General features: G+C 35.1%; 2 protein-coding genes across 13 annotated transcripts in view; one reads left to right on the top strand and one right to left on the bottom strand.

Moving 5' to 3' along the window:
• LOC111057696 (casein kinase II subunit alpha) overlaps positions 1 to 5,727 on the bottom strand; it is a 29,559-nt gene extending 23,832 nt beyond the window's left edge. For 4 of the 11 annotated variants that reach the window (XM_039420430.1, XM_039420429.1, XM_039420423.1 and 1 more), the window contains exon 1: positions 5,490 to 5,727. The gene's annotated coding sequence lies outside the window, so the exon portion shown is untranslated. Of the gene's footprint in view, positions 1 to 5,390 lie in introns of all 11 variants that reach the window. The other 7 variants (XM_039420425.1, XM_039420428.1, XM_039420433.1 and 4 more) reach the window with 5 other exon arrangements.
• Positions 5,728 to 6,247: 520 nt separating this feature from the next.
• On the top strand, positions 6,248 to 16,893 carry LOC111057739 (serine--tRNA synthetase-like protein Slimp). 2 transcript variants are annotated; one of them, XM_022345210.2, is made up of 3 exons: positions 6,248 to 6,485; positions 10,355 to 10,433; positions 15,376 to 16,893. In XM_022345210.2, the coding sequence occupies exon 3, from the start codon at positions 15,466 to 15,468 to the stop codon at positions 16,828 to 16,830; it is 1,365 nt and encodes a 454-aa protein (XP_022200902.2). In that variant the 5' UTR covers positions 6,248 to 6,485; positions 10,355 to 10,433; positions 15,376 to 15,465; the 3' UTR covers positions 16,831 to 16,893. The 2 variants fall into 2 exon arrangements, with proteins under 2 accessions (XP_022200902.2, XP_022200895.2); XM_022345203.2 differs by having other exon boundaries at positions 6,398 to 6,846.
• The last annotated feature ends 124 nt before the right edge of the window (positions 16,894 to 17,017 follow it).

Here is a 17,017-nt window from a genome sequence, read left to right as displayed (position 1 = left end):
GTTGTCAAGTAGAATCCAGGTCTAAATCCCGTATCAAGAATTTACATCTAAGATATTTGTTATTAGATACTAAGATATTGTTAATTTATCATTTTACCTTTACCAGTTTTTTTTGGCCCGTAATACATTAGAACATCAGACTGAATTGCCAGTGGTTCACTAGAGCCACCAACCGGCCGTCAAAATCTTGTCTAATCATTGTCATGATTGAACTAATAATTAAAATTTGTTTAAAAATCATGTCAGAAATGACATGTCTTTGTATTATGTGTGATCTGTTTTGAAAATGAAATTGAATGTAAAGAAAAAACATGATGACTAATAAAAGTGATGAGATGGTTGTCAAATAGTATGCAGACTTAATTTCAGATTCAATTGTTTTCTATGTAAACAATCCAAAATGAAATTTATGCACTATTGACTGAATACTTGCACTATATCAGGAAAATGAATTTAAATAGGTTTAGGAAATGAACACTTTGCAACTATTTTGAACAAAAGCATATATTTTATACAGATAGTTACTAACGTGTGATTTCTTATTCACTAACACTTGATCTTGACTGACTTGGGCCCGGTTGCACAAAATCCTGTTAAATTATTATCATGATTGGCTGCCACTAGAATCAGAGAATACTCATTTGAAATGAAGGCTTCTCAGATTGTTTTTTTTTCTATTTAATCAGGATTAACATTAAACAAACTTTTCGGCAACTGATCCTTCTTCTCTCAACGGTTCGACGAATATATTTTTCCTTTCCTGACATATCAAATTTGTATATTTATGAGTGGAAAAGGATTTGAGTTGAAAACTGAATTACAAAGATTCGTTCTACATAATCATCAAAAACATACATTATTCTACAAAGAATTACTCAATAACTAGAACGTCTTTATTATGAATTCCGAGAATATATTAATTGAAATACTATTAGATGAAGACGACTTGGCCAATGAGAGGATGGTAGGGATAATTTGATAATTCAATTAGCTGATAGAAACCACAATAGTTGAACTTCGCAAAGCATTTTCAAAGATTTCAAGCCTAGCATAACATTTAAATAAGTGAAAATTTGAGAAAAGATTGGTAATATTCAATTGTGTAGAGAAAAAATTTTTGTTTCTGATAAATGTCTGAGGTTACAACGCTTAGGAAAAACTAAGACACTCACCCTGAAACGAGCAATGATGAAGCCACACAAAATTCAACAGTAAAACACAATATCTAGTCTTCACAGTGAGGAGTTATTTTCTGCTATTCAGTAATTTACTGCATCTGAGGTTTATAACATCAACATGAATAATTATGAATTTTCAATCATCATTATCAAGTCTAATAGTTTCAATAACATATGAGCGTATATGAATTTCAATCACACATTATCTAATCTTTACAGTGCACGGGTATCTTCTTTTATAAGTTATAGTAATTAGTAAAATAACTGTATAGTTTTTAGGTTCATAACATTAAAATAAAAATAGAAAGACTTTTCTATCCAGAAAGCAACAACTGATGAAATGTCAACAATTTTTCGAATTTTAATATCCAATTCTAGAAGAAGTAACATATATTTTTTCAACATATACCCAGTAAAAGATTGATTTCACTGGGAACTGCCTTTTTCCCCAGAACCTGTTGGGAAGCTTGGTGCAAAAGCCCCTGGTCTGGATCGTATAATGTTTACACATGACCGTATCGAGTTACCTCTTCTATTTTACAAATCCAATCTATACATGATGTTGAACAGAATGATGACAGAGAGAACGAAAGATAGAGAGGTAAGGAAAGAGAGAGGATTACACTCTTCACATTCATAATCCAGTAGACAAACTGACAACAGGTCGCCCCAGCAGAACAACAAATCAATAATTATTAACCTAGTTAGCAAACATCTATGTAATTTGAACTCAGCTAATAAAAGAGATTACAATAAGAAGTTCAGAGCAGAACAATAATATTCAAGGAAAAGAGATTATTCAATTGAGAGTTTTTTAATTAATGATGAGTTTATAAAGAACCGTTTATTTAAAAGGATTGTATAATTCGTGCACTAAATATAATAATATCCAGATAAGCCCCAATAAATAATATCTAATTCATTTAATTCTAATACATGTAATCAATTTAAATGTGAATATCATATTTGGATAGTGACATAATTTTCTCACTGCACACTTCCTTATTTGAATAATAAATAAACTTTCCTTATAAGCATACGACTGAACGAAGTTAATGGAAGATGAAAAACGTGCCATACCACTGCTGGTTGAAATAGTTGAATACTGATCAAGCGTTAAAAAGCATATAGCAAAAAAACTTCATTTTAAATTTAAAGAGAGTTTTACATTAAATCTAATGAAATAAGAAACTGAATATCAACTCTCTATAAGAAGCCAAAAATAAAAATTCACTATTCCAATGAATAAAATTGGGAAGAATCTTCATTTTATAATAAATTATGAATATTTAGTCCAGTCAATATAGACATAAAAAAGGGGGTGAGCTTGCAATTTATATTGTAGTTCTGATTTTGTAACATACTATTTGGGTACATAAGTTAGAGAAGTCCAGAACCAATTTCTTCATGCAAAATTTCCTTGTGCTAGATAAAGAGTGGCCCAAAAACCTCGTATTTTCCGTTCATTTTCCAGTTTACAGCTATTTCTGCCAAATCTCGTAATCGGACAGAAAAATTTGCTCTCGCCATTTTTTTAGATTATAAAACTCTGAATAAAATGAGATCATTCGGAACTCTCTATCTCCAATGAGAACTGAGTTATGATTTTTCAAAAATGAGAGAAATTTCAAGAAAAATCAATTTGGATGAATTTTAGTTATTGATCAACAATATCTTCCGATTGTTACCATTTAGATGTATAATTCAAAGTCCCTCTGGGCGTATTTTTGTACTCTACAATTTGAAATCAGGTAGAGCGCTCTATCTCATATAGATTTTCAGGTACACCTGGCAACAATGCTCCTACAATATGCTACAATATAAATTGCATGCGCCAATGTATATAGTGACTGGACTAATTATGCATTAAGTATTTTTGAAAAAAGTCCACCGGTATACAAATTAGTCAAGTTAGGATTTTATCAGCCAATCAAGTTGGTCCAATTTTTTTCCAACAGGAAAGAAACAAACCATGTCCACACTGGAAAATGTTCGACATAGATGCTCAGGGACCCAAACATTAAAAAAAATTTGAACAATCATAGTTTGACAAACAAAAAATTAATGTTTTTCCAAAAATTTTCAGTGTTTGTTCTAAAACATAGAACCTGTTCTCCTCACTTACGAACATTTTGTTTGGTGACGCGTCCACACTGGCCAGGGGTAAATATTGTTTGTCAAACATAATAAAATCTGCCCAAACATGTTTGTCGAACAATTTTTCAGTATGAACCCGGCTACAGATTTAAATGATGCATGAAACTAAAAACTCTCTAGAACAGTTTACTATATATTCTTTTAATGGATTATACTTGAGACGATCTTCATTTGCCAATGATAATACTTCATGACATTGCTAAAATGGGCATTTTTTTAAAGAAAATCTTTAGCATTCTTGATACATTCTTTTATCTCGAAGAATTTATAAGTTTATTCAATTTTTCACATTGAAACAAGTACGAAAATTATACTGTTGATATTAAAATATCCCTAAATGTAGACGACAGAATCAAATTTAATACAATTATAAAGAAGTTTAAATAATTTTATCAAAACTAAAAATGAGGCTAATCGACGAGTTGAAATCGATCAAGCATAATCATGAAAACGCTACATATTCCTATTTCGAAGGAAATGGATTTTCAGTACCATGTCTACTGCAAATATCATTTCTATTTGGTAAATGAAAATAAATCAACTTATTTGATTCACAGAAGATGGCTTTATCCAATAAAATTGTACTGAAACCGAAATTTAGTAGCATAACCTAGTTGATATAGGCTAACATTAAATTTTTAGTTTATTGGCTTTCATCAATGGGTCGGAATTTTTGTAAAATAAAAAATACCGTACTTCTGTTCTGAAGGGACATGGGATATGCGGAGCAGAGAAAAGTAGGGATACAGCAACGGCGAAGTTGCCATGCTAGAGCCTATAGCGTTCTGCAGACTTTAGTGAGTTTTACACCTCATGAAACCCATTAATACCTAGTTTCCTCTCTGAAATCACTGCATCGGCCAAGTCTGATCTTCAACTTGGTAACTGCACTTCATTCTATGACTATTCATTTCTGTAATTATCTGATCTGGTTCTCCATCTCCCGCCATTTCTCAGCTCCACATACCTCTCCAAGTCGTAGGTTGTTTTAATTCTACTATAGGCCTACGCTGTTTTCGTTGAAGAAGAAGAAGGTGATTTAATCACAAAGATCGACTGTCATACCGCCACTTTAATTACAAACTCTTTCTTGTGACTTGACTGTCTATAGTAAATACTTCATGCGCATAATAGTCGTTCAACACCTAACTCAGATTGGTCAAATAAGCAGTTTTTTTATTATTTTACAAAGGCGACTTTCTAGAAGTTTTTTGATAGAACAATAAAATTGCTACCGTACCTAAGTTTCATTATAATAATTTTAAATTGAATGTTTTAATAGTACTGAGGATTAACTTGAACATGTAAACGAACAATACTATACAATGAACAAGCATAAATGGACATCGGCAAACCTAACCTACGCAACATAACGTCAACAAGTCAGTTCTCCATAAAAGTACTCATTTAATATAAAATTATAAAACTAGCTGGTTAATAAGAAGCACTAATTTTTAGCTAATTGATGAAAATTCAAAATTAACTTTTACTCAAACTAACTTTTACTCTCACTTGCAGACAAAAGTGTCTTACTCAAAACACATTAAACTTAGCCTCATAAAAATCATCAATATGATGTTCGGCCAAAAAGGTATAAATGTGAAACATAACCTCAAGTAATAATGGAATATAGATACGATTTGAACGGATATAATTAAAAGGCCGGAACAAGAATTGTATAGGTAGGCCTAGTATGTATTTGTTATAGAAGCACACTAGACATATGAAAGAAATATTTCAAAAAGGATGGTTCCAAGAAAATTCATGGTTACCAATAAATAAAGTATGTGGAGGAATAAGCCAAAAATTGCAATAAGATAAAAAATTGAGTATTTCTAAAAATTAAAATTTGAGTAGTAGCCAAAACGATACTGTATTTGAAGGCTATACTAAAGGCCTTGATCTAACACCGAACTGCTATTATGCTCAAGTCTATTATGTGAGCACACGGAAAAGAATAAGACTTTCATCTATTTACAAAATCCAAATTATTTTATTTATTTGATAATATAATCTATACAAAAACCAAGAAACATGAGAAGAAAAATAACTCACAAACATCGAAGAAGGTTCAGCCCATCATTCAAAACGCCATTACTTGCGCAACTACGACCACATTACAACTCAGATTAGATTGAAGATCTGGACACTTACCTAGCACATTTCGCAGTCGAATTGTAAATTTTGAGATTTATATGATAGACTCATCAACATAACAAAACTTTGAGCGATGAATAGAGGCTGGAAATAACTTAATTTAACTGTAGTTGTTTAATAAACCGGCTTCCAAAAAGAATAAATTCCAAGATGGCTGCTTACATCCCGCCACGGAATATCAGAAAACGAGGCAGCCAAGACATTATTTTAGCGCACCCCTCTACGGAAAATTGCGAGTTTACAACCGGAATGTATAGGTGGCAGCACGTCCTCAACTTGCAGTTTGGCCACTACAAACTACAACACGTTTATCGATAAAAATAAGATTATGGAGCATTTTATTTATTTCGAAAAAAAAGAATAGATATTTTTATAGGAGGTATAATATTTTTTCATGACTGGAAATTGTACAACCAGTATAGAAACGCACAGCTGTGAGCAATTAACATGACCTCACTTTCACAGACTCCTTTACAAAGACATGAATAAATTTTCCAACGTATGATTTAATCGTTTCTAAATATTTTTGAAGCATACTTGCACACTGTTACTGTTTCTACAAGTATTTGTTTCAAGTGTCTATTAAAATTAAATCTATATACTAAAAATGAATAAAATCAAGTTAATTGATCAATCCAAATTGAATCTCGTTTGTTGAATTGTGGTTATTTTTGAAATATGGCCATCATTTCTTTCAATTCAGTACTTTCTTGTTACTTATTCACATACTGTCATAGCATTATCATGCTATATTTTTTATGGTACTGTACACTTTGAAAAATCACATGATGCTGGATTACTCATATTTTTTTATATCAGTTTTAAAATTAAAAATTTTGTCAAATAGTAGTTGACAGAACGACTATGTGGAGCGTTGTGTCACAAAGCCTGCGCATTACGGAGTTGGATGGAGTGTCGTCACAAAGTAGAAGGAAAAGGAATTCTCTTTCTGTGCCCTGTGGTGTCATAATTGCAATAAATTCATAAATTGAGGTTATGTTATTCTTATTATAAATATTAATTTCTGATTTGATAAGAGTGATATGAGATTAGAAGTTGAAGTAGAACAGTATTCAATTATACCAATTGATTCACCTTAGTTAAGATATTCGATTATTCACATTTTAGTAGTGTAAACAAACTTCCAATTAATTCTTGGTTTAATTTGTAATTGAAATTTCATCCCTGTAACTCTGTATTGTACATACATCATTTTACTCATAATTCAGTTTATAAGGATATTTTGAAGTTTCATCAATTCATCTCATAATTTTCTGATTTCACGACAGTTGACTAGACATTGTTGCCAAAAATTTACTATTGCCAAATTTTCAGTATTAAGCGTTATTACCTTGTAAGTACAAAATTTAATGTAACCACTCATAGATCTTGAGGTTTTTATTTTGTCTACGGGAAACATGTCCTGATTTGCTTATATTCATATGCTATAATGTATGAATAAGTTATCTAAAAGAACCAGCCAAATTGATTGGTCAGAGAGGGTGAAGTCCCCTGGCTAGTCGTTTAAAAACCCGACAGCTTAAATAATTTTAGTCGATTCAACACGTCTTCAAAAGACATAGTCTCTTATGGGTAGAGTCTATCAGGCATTATAGTTGAGGCCTAAGAAGAGTTAAGAAAGATTGCCGGCTAGTGGAATTCTAATTTCAATAATATTCTTCGAAGATGTCGATTAGTTGTTGAATAATTTAGTTTATGTAACTTTCATAATGGTATATAAATTGAATAGAAGGTAATTGTGAATATGTTTATATTTGTCTGAGGATTATTTACTGTTTATTGTTTTTGAAGGGACGGATTCATGGATCCAAAGGTTCAAAGAACTTCACACGTCAACCGAAGCTTATTGGTTTATTATATAAGTCATGGATAGTGAAGAGCACCATATCGATAATAGAAAAAACAAGATATTGATACACAAAACACAATAATCGTACATAATAGAACAACTCTCATCATAACACAAATAACTAATATCTCAGACCTAGACAACATTAATAACTAATGCAACATATTCAATGGTCAAGGATACTTCGCCACTCATAAAAGCATTTCTGTAATAGCCAACATTTTAGATTGGTCTTGGAAGAGTTTAGGGTTTGGGCAGTTATATTCTGGGGTAAACAGTTAAACACTTTTGCCAATGTAATTTGGGTTGTGTTCATAAAACCCTGTTCTGTGCTGTTATCCAATCATCTTTCATTTTATAAGCAAAGATTGCCAGATGGTACAAACAGAGACTAGGAACCGTCAAAATTCTATTATATTTGAATAGCGATCTACACGAGAAACGGGGTGGCTTTCTAAATATGATTCTTAGGACTCTCTTTTGGGCACGGAAGATAGAGGTAGAGAATCTTGATCCTCCCCACAGCAATATCCCATAAGACAGTAATGACTCATAATATCCATAGTAAGCAGAGATCACTGCCTCATGAACTAATACCCTACTGAGCCTGGACATTGCATACGCAGCTGAGTTTAATCTCCTAGAAAGAGATTGAACATGGGAGGACCATGCTAATCCCTGATCCACAGAAACCCCCAAAAATCAGTTGCATCAGAGGGTAGTAACCCTTTTGCCTCAACCTTAGACTCCAATTGATCTACAGGAAGTCTGTGGATTGAGAATTCAATGAAGGTTGTCTTGCCTATATTGACTTCAAGCTTATTTGAAGAGCACCACCTTTTAATTTCAGCAAGAACAGCATTACCAATAGCTTGCAACTCATCGACATTATTCGCTGAAACTAATAAATTTGCATCATCAGCAAATAAGACAGACCTTCCTGACGGCACATTAGAAGGGAAATCGTTCATGAAAACAAGGAACAACAAAGGACCAAGATCGACCCCTGCGGTACTCCCTTAGAGAGGAAACGTGGATGTGATTTAAAAATCTGATCAATCAGCTGCCCCTGAGAAGCCCTCACCTCAACCACCTGACTTCTACCCCTCAAGTAAGATTCTACAAGACTCAGTAGATTGCTTCGGATACCATAATAGTACAACTTCTGAATCAAAATTTTATAGTCAAGCATATCAAACGCCTTCTTGAGTTCCACAAAGAAGCCCAACACCTTCCGACCCTGATCCAGAGAGGAATAATCTTCACTCACAAATGATACCAATGCCTCCATTGTTGATTTATTCTGTTGGAAACCAAATTGGCTGCTCGAAAACAAATTGTTGCTCTTAAAATGGTCATGGATTGCATCATAAATTGCTCGCTCCCAGGGCTTGGAGACCGATGACAGATTGGCTATCGGCCTATAATTACCAACCTGGCTTTTGGATCCTTTCTTGAATATTGGCTTGACCCTAGCTACCTTGAAGCAGGATGGAAAAATGCCCACATCACTAGAGAGATTGAACAGATGAGTCAAAGGTTCACTCACCTCATTGAAAAACTCCTCGGAAATTTTACATGGTATCTCATCCAGGCCACTTGACATCTTATTCTTCAGCTTATAAACAATGGCCATCAAATCCTCCTCCGAAAATCTAGGGATCCCAGAGACAATGTCATTTCCCGAATTGGCATTCACCAACAATTCATAAAAATTCACTGCATCAGTACTAGCAACATCACTCATACCACCCGCAACAGTGGGTGAATTCAGAGGGAGCCCATCCACAACAATTGGGAGATGAGAAGTTGTAGCCTTGCGAGCTGTCTATTTATCAAGTTTCAAATTACTTTGAGAAGTCAGCCTTGAGGGAATGGATGAGGGCTCTAATCTTCCATGAGACAAGTTTAAACAAAATTCTAAGAGACTCGCTCCGAGGATAGATCCTGATGAATAACTCCAAATCCCTCTTATTGTGTTCCCAAGTAGTATGTTCGTTAGGCAAACCAATACCTATGTCCTTTACAAGAACCAGGAGTTTTCCCCTATACTAACATTCCATTCATCACCTGGTTGCAATCCTTGTGATATGCTTGGCAGTCTCTTCAGACTCGTGACCTACGTGAGTTCCACTCCTGGCCTTCTTTGAAGGTCCTTCCGCTGAGGAAGGGGCGGTCAAGTTTTCTCTAGGGCGCCCGGCCACCCTTGACTCAGCCTCTTGACCCACATTTGTGCCTGGAGTTTCACCCATCTCTGGTCTCTTGGGTTTTTCTTTTTGCCCCTCCGAAACTCTGCAGGGTCAAAATCCTTACCTCTCCCAAGAAGTTTTGCCTGAATGGCGGCCCTTCTTTGAGTAGTGGTTAGTTTTGGCCTCTCCACCCACAAACTCGTGACCTACGTGAGTTCCACTCCTGGCCTTTTTTTAGGTCCTTCCGCTGAGAGAGGGGACGCCAAGCTGCCTCTAGGGCGCCCGGCCAACCTCGACTAAGCCTCTTGACCCACATTTGTGCCTGGAGTTTCGCCCATCTCTGGTCTCTTGGGTTTTTCTGTTTGCCCCTCCGGAACTGCCCTAATGGGGCAGATCCCGTGGGTTTGAAGACAAGGCAACTTCTGGAGTTGCCTTGAGTTCCATTTTAGTCGCCTCCTACGACAAGCATGGATACTGTGGGTGAATTCTGGTTTTCAACACATTTTTGAGTACGATGATCGATTCAAAGCTCTCCCAACCCACAGGGGGCAGTGATTTGTCTGAGGATAATACCCTGTCTAAACTCTACGTTTGTGTGTGAGTTTTCAAATGATAGAAACAAATAAAATGCCTAAATCTATAATTTTTGTGCCGAACAACCGGGAAGTTTTTCGGGAATGTTTGCTGAGCTGACCCCAAGATCAGATCCTAGACCATGGAACTCATTGATTAGAAACAACTCTCCCTACTCACAATGTTGTAAAAGTATAAAATTTTTGAAAATTCTCTATTTTTTATTGCAGGAAATTGAAAATATTGAAGAAAGTTCTTGAAAAGGTTGATTGATAAGCTGGGTTGATTCATGAATGCATTTAAATAGAGGTAAGTGACTCAAGAACTCAACTTTTTCATTTGATGGCTAATTATCGACTTCACCGACACCAATGATAAGGGTAAACACATGAACTCATCATGAGCATTCCTTAATTCCCTCTTCAACATGGCCAATGAACTGGATTGCTAGCGTCAAAAAAGAAAGATGGCAGGTCGAACTATACTATTCTTGTGCACATCAATATATTCATTCATTGAGTAGAAATCAGTCAAATATATCTTCAGTCAAATATCGACACTGTATCTAAAATTAATACCCTACAGGTTCTTCACACTAACAGGCAGGTCATTGTATATGCATAGTTTGAATATAGGGAAGAAGTTCCTTCCCACTTGACTGGAAGGAAGAAGAACATTTCCATTGGAGGTGCTTTCTTGCAGCCGATGCAGCTTGATCATGGCGTACCACAGTGATCGGTGATTGGTCCCCTACTTTTCCAGGTCTTGATCAATGTTCTTTGGCTTCTTGGACCGGTGCTGATTTTTGCGTATGACACCACAATCTTCTCCAGAGTGCAGACGGTTGAACAGGCTAGTTTGCGGGCTCAGCAGGTTTTTGATAACGCCAAGTTGTGGTTTGAGAGAAATAGGCTCTGTCTACAGATGGAAATTACTGAGATATTGCAATTATTCAAATGCTAATGAATTAATTATTATAGCAGAAGTCTTCGGGGTGAATTACAGCATTAAATTTTCGTTTAATAATAATAAATAGGCTCTGCTTGAATGATGGAAGACTCAGCACCTATAGTGAGGTTCACGTTATAATGGCAGTTTAGAAAGATAGGATAAAAGGGTTGCCAGATCTCAGCCTTGCCACCCAAACAGCTGATACTGGTATATCTGATGAATAATAATAATAATAAATTTTCATGATTGAGATTAAATATTATTTTGTCAATTAGTTGAATTTCTACATTGTTGATAAACGATGTGACAACATGATGCGTGAAAGAGATAGCGCCATCTGCTTTGTTGAACGATAGACAAGGATAGCAACACTATGCAAATCACACACTGCCATTATAACGTTTAATTTTGATGCGCACAAGGACAGTATAGTTTTGACCTGCCATTTTGCATTCTATTGACGCCATCTATCCAGTAAAGTGGTCATGGATGTAGGAGATTTTTCTCTTGTTGATTCTGCAGCGCGGTATGTCAATTCAAAGTCTCCCCCTTGTAACGTGTACATGAAGGTCAGCCCTCAGCATATGACTGCCCTTGGTGTTCTTGACATGCAGCAAACTAGACAGCGCACCTCCAGATCGAAAGGGGCACAACTCAAAAAGTATAGTTTTTAGAAAACGCCAAGTGAAGTTTCGCCGCTAGATCAACCTGTTGGGAAAAGTCTCCTAATAAACCTATCATCACCATTTTACATAAATTTATTGGAAAAATACCATATTTTCATCTGGAGTAATTATTTTTTATTAAAATTCATTACTTATTGAGATTTCTGAATTGTGCCTTTATAGCCATTGGAAAATACAACAGGAAATTATCATAAACGGGCCCAACTCTGAAAGTGCCTCTTTTACCGCTTAAAATCAACTTTCAATAAAGAACTAACTCTGAAAGATCCTCTTTTACCATTCAAATCGAACTTAATAAAGGTTTCACAAGAAAATAAAATTCGATATTTTTGTAGCATTTTAATAAGATTTACAAAACTTTGGTTATTCAAGGTATCAAAAAAACATAACTCAACAACTGTGATAACCACAACATGAAAAATAATAATTAAAAACCGTGGAAAAATCAAATGTTTCACTCACTGGACTGGAGTATGTTCTTAGATTCTTGTGAATTACAATACTTTAGTTAATATTACAAGTACCAAAAAACAAAATATATAACTTTGCTATAATAATCATACTAATATTAAGGTATATGACATAAAATCACTGTACTCTTTTTGAAAACGTTTCAAATCATGACTTTTGAATCACACTTGAGAATGCTTCTTACAGCAGGATGGCGAAACTAGTCGTGATTTGAAACGTTTTCAAAAAGTGTACCTATTTAATTTCATATTCATCACGGTATATCATTTGTGAGAGTAATTTTATTAAATGAAAAGACAAGGTATTGTCAAACCATAGATTTATTAAAAACGAGATACCGGTTTCGGTTGTTACACCATTATCAATCTCTGGTAAACTTTTTACCAGAGATTGATAATGGTGTAACAACTGGAGCTTGTCTTTTCATTTAATATGGACAACAAGTGAAAATCATTTTACAATGTATCGTTTGGGAAAAAGTCAGGTGTATTGTCAGACGAATTCAAGCCCTCATAAAATGCATGATAAGGTGCTGTGATCAAATTCACTCTACAAAGATCCAATAGATCTTTTTTCTTTGCAGCTGATATAGTTGGTGGTGCAGAATACGCCTTGTCTAATAAAAGGTTATCTGCTTTTCCTCTAGTACGGGCTCGAACACTAATTCTTGAAAAATTAGAACTCTCATAATCAGAAAATGTTGTCTTGTAGTGTAGAATAAATGGTTCTTCCTTCACCACTCGAATTATTCTTAATTGACTCCACGGAACTTTTTCACCCTCTGTATTTTTTAGGTAGTTATTACCAACTTTCTCGGATAGTTTTTTCAGATCAATCACATCTCCTGTTGTCAACTCTGTAATTTCAAAAGGTTTACCAGTTTTCTTCGAATTTTGTAAAACAGTTATCCACTGGCTAGGTACATAAATTGTTCCCCTTTTCAGTTGCCTCTTTTTTTGATTTTCAATAAGAGAATGCATCATGTCGCCCCCGTTTTGGGTATGCCCAACTTCCAGATATTTGTGTGTGATGCTCTTTATACCCATTTTTTGTACAGCATAAAGATATAAAGACGCTAAATATTTATTCTTATTTTGCCCTACGCAATTGTCACTGTAAAAAATCACATCTTTACCCTTGCACTGTCTTTCCAAAAACATTAAAAGACATGAGCCAATTTCATTACTACCACGTTTAGCAATAGCCTCGTTCCAAACAAAACAGAAGCCTGATGTGCACCGGTATTGTAAATGGTGAAGTTGAATGTGGATAGCTTTCTCTTATAGTAAAATAATGATGCATCTCCACTTGGTGTTTGCAACACAGCTTGCAAATCGAAACAAGCACAAATAATAGAATTATCTTCTTTAGCTTTAGTAGTGTCTTTCAATTTGTGCTCACGAGCAAGGTTCTTGTTTTGCAAATGCTCTGTAAGGGTAGATCCCATTGCAACTTTTTCGTCTTCTGATGCATTTTTATATGCTTCACATTTCACGCAAAGATCTTTCTTAGGCTTAAAGAATCCCAGGTTAAAGTTATTATTGAAAATATTAGCATAGAGAGGATAACTTACTGGCTGTAATCCAGATACTTCAGATTCCTTATTGAACATTCTGTGCATTTCTGCTATGGTTAAATTACCTTCAAGATACTCTCTGCTAGTTTGTGCTCTCAAGTAGTGTGAAGGGATACGGGTAAAACTGTTGATGTGGTCTTTTACTCTTTGGGTAACAGCATCAGGAATTGTTAGATGACGATTGTGTGTTCCACGTTTGTTTCCTTCAACAACTCCACTAGATAGGGAGTGTTTTTTAATGGCTGTTCTAATGGCCTTGTTAGTTACATCAAGAGTGGACATGAAAAATGTTTTACAGACTCTTACACGCTCATTATTAGTTCTCAAATGGAATGCATGATCATTGCTGATCATCTATGATCATCTATCATGATGTTGTCCTCTATTTCTGTCAGAGGATTAGCCTTCATCGGTTGTTCATCTTCTAATTCTATATTGTCATCTAATTCTGCTGCAGAAATAGAATTTTGTTGGTCATATTCCATGTTGTCTGCTATTTTTGTCGTAAAGCAAGTATTTGTTACATCAAACACTTTCAATTGTGTGGACATCTGTGTTTCATATTCTTGTAGATCATTTACCTGAAAAATAAGAAGTTCATGATAATAATAAATAATATAGTGGATAAATAAGTTCTAAAGCAGCTTTCTTATAAATTTGTCTGTCACTAATTTTTCGACTGAGTGAAGTGAGGTCTCTGTTGTTTAAATTATCTTGTAGCTCTGTCACAGGACACAGCGCCATCTGCTTTGTTGAACGATAGACAAGGATAGCAACACTATGCAAATCACACACTGCCATTATAACGTTTAATTTTGATGCGCACAAAGACAGTATAGTTTTACCTGCCATTTTGCATTCTATTGACGCCATCTATCCAGTAAACTGGTCATGGATGTAGAAGATTTTTCTCTTGTTGATTCTGCAGCGCGGTATGTCAATTCAAAGTCTCCCCCTTGTAACGTGTACATGAAGGTCAGCCCTCAGCATATGACTGCCCTTGGTGTTCTTGACATGCAGCAAACTAGACAGTATGTTTGAAGACTGTAAGGATGCTTAATTCAACGATTATATGTCTATAGTGTTCACAGCCCTGCTGAGGTAATAACTGGAAGTGCTTTCTTAGAGCTTCAGCAAACTCTTTCAGCGTGTAAAATGCATTAGAAACTGAAAATTTACGAAGATTTAGAATAAAGAGATTCACCATCAATGTTGAAACTTCTAATAGATGCGTTTTTTCCATCTATATTGTTTTGGTTTCATTTATTCACAACCGTTGAAAATAGTGTTTGAGAAACCAACATTGAAATCTTTTAAATCTATGCTTCCTATTTTCATTATTCTATTTACACTACATTGGAATTCGAGATAATAGTGCCTATCAGCAATTCGAGGTAATGGTGAATTTCCTCAAAAAACATTCTAGTCGGTTCTAGCTTGGTGTTGATATTGTATATAAGACCAATGTTGTATGTACAGGGTTTCGAGTGTTTTCCGAATTTAGTCATGTTTAGACGAAAATAATGGAAAATATTCCTTACTCATCTGTTCTTTTGTTCTTTTTTAGATATAACATCTCTGATTGCCAGTTTAATATAATGAAGCTTCTCTCAAGATAAATCAACGATTTCAAAGGATTCGAATTGTTGTCTTGAAAATGTCATGTGTAACGTTGAGAATAGTTCGAAAACTACTTGAGAAAAATGTGAATGTGACTGTGAAACGTGAGTGCAGTTTCTTGCACGTGACCGGGGACAGGAGTGGCCAAGTGACAGCTGTTGTGCAGCCTCACCTCGATTTCGACGAAAGGTTCAAAGACTTGGCTCAACTTGAACAGAACGTGGCCAGGCGGCAATTGCAAATCGATGTTGCTGAACTCAGCAAGTCATGGCTCTTCTACAAAGAGAGGCTGACGGTCAAAGAGAAACTTGTCGCAAAAAAGAAGGAAATAACAAGTCAAATGCAAAAATATTACAACTCCAAAGACAAGTCAGAACAACTGGAAAGTTTAAAATTTGAATTGGAGATTACTAAAGATGCGTTACGGAAAGCTTCAAGTACGGTTTGGGATATTGAAAATAATGTAGTAGTTAGAGCTTTACAGTTACCCAACGATATTGATCCTAGGGTTCCCGATGAAGAACAAATAGAACTATCTTATAATAGGGAAATTAGTGGCTCCGTAGACCATATTGTTGCTGGAGAGAAAAATGGCTGTTTGTCTTATATAAATCCATCTTGTTACTACTTGACAAAGGATTTGGCAAAGCTGGAGTTATCGATTGCCGATTATTTTGAAGCACGATTTAAACAGAGAAATCATCAGCCTGTCTCGAATACAGATTTTTCAAGGCCAGTGCTTGTGGAGGGTTGCACCCTGAAAACAGTAGCAACGGATCTCTCATTGCTGATGACCCCCGACAGTGATGATGGACAGTTGTATTTGAATGGTGGTGCGTCATTCCTGCCGTTCTTTGGACTACATGCCAAGCACACCGTCACTTTGGAGTCGCCATCGTTCAGGTACGTCACCAAAGGTCGCCAATACAGAACCAATGTGAATCCGCAAATGAATGGCTTGTACTCAGCATGGCAAGCGACTGGTGTTGAATTTTTCATTGGAACATCAACTTCTACAGAAACTAGTTCAGAATGCGATAGTGCTCTCCAATTTTTAATTGAACTTTACAAATCACTAGGATTAGGCTTTAGAATTGTCAACACACCTGCTAGGAAGCTGCATAAGTGGGAAAGTTTGCGATTCACTTTTGAATTATTCTCACCAGCATCGCAAACGTATGCAGAAGTAGGTAATGTTTCAGTAATCAATGATTTTATTAGTAAACGATTACAAGCTTATTGTATGGACGAGAAAAATAACATGGGATTTCTGCATGTTGTCTCTGGGACAGCGGTGAGGATACCTGTCTTGTTGGCAGCTGCATTAGAAACTTCCGATGATCATAACACTGTTCAAAATCTACTGCAAAAAACTAAAGAATTGGAAATAGTCCAAACTTAAAAAATATAAATCCATAAAAAATTGTAATATTGTCAAAATATAACTCTGTTTTCTGTTGTCAAATTATATCAATAATTAATACTTTCTCCAATGAAACATCCAAATAGATAATCATTTTTCAAGAGAAATTGAATAAGACTTGTATAGAAGCAGCAATAGGTAATTATTGTTATTTCATGTGGATAAT

Source organism: Nilaparvata lugens, chromosome 2, assembly GCF_014356525.2.
Source record: "Nilaparvata lugens isolate BPH chromosome 2, ASM1435652v1, whole genome shotgun sequence".
NCBI lineage: Eukaryota > Metazoa > Arthropoda > Insecta > Hemiptera > Delphacidae > Nilaparvata > Nilaparvata lugens.
Note: the sequence above shows the minus strand (reverse complement) of the source record. Positions and strands in the feature narration are given on the sequence as shown.

Coding starts and splice junctions, on each gene's coding strand:
- LOC111057739 (XM_022345210.2), top strand. CDS start 15,466: ATGTCATGTGTAACGTTGAGAATAGTTCGAAAACTACTTGAGAAAAAT.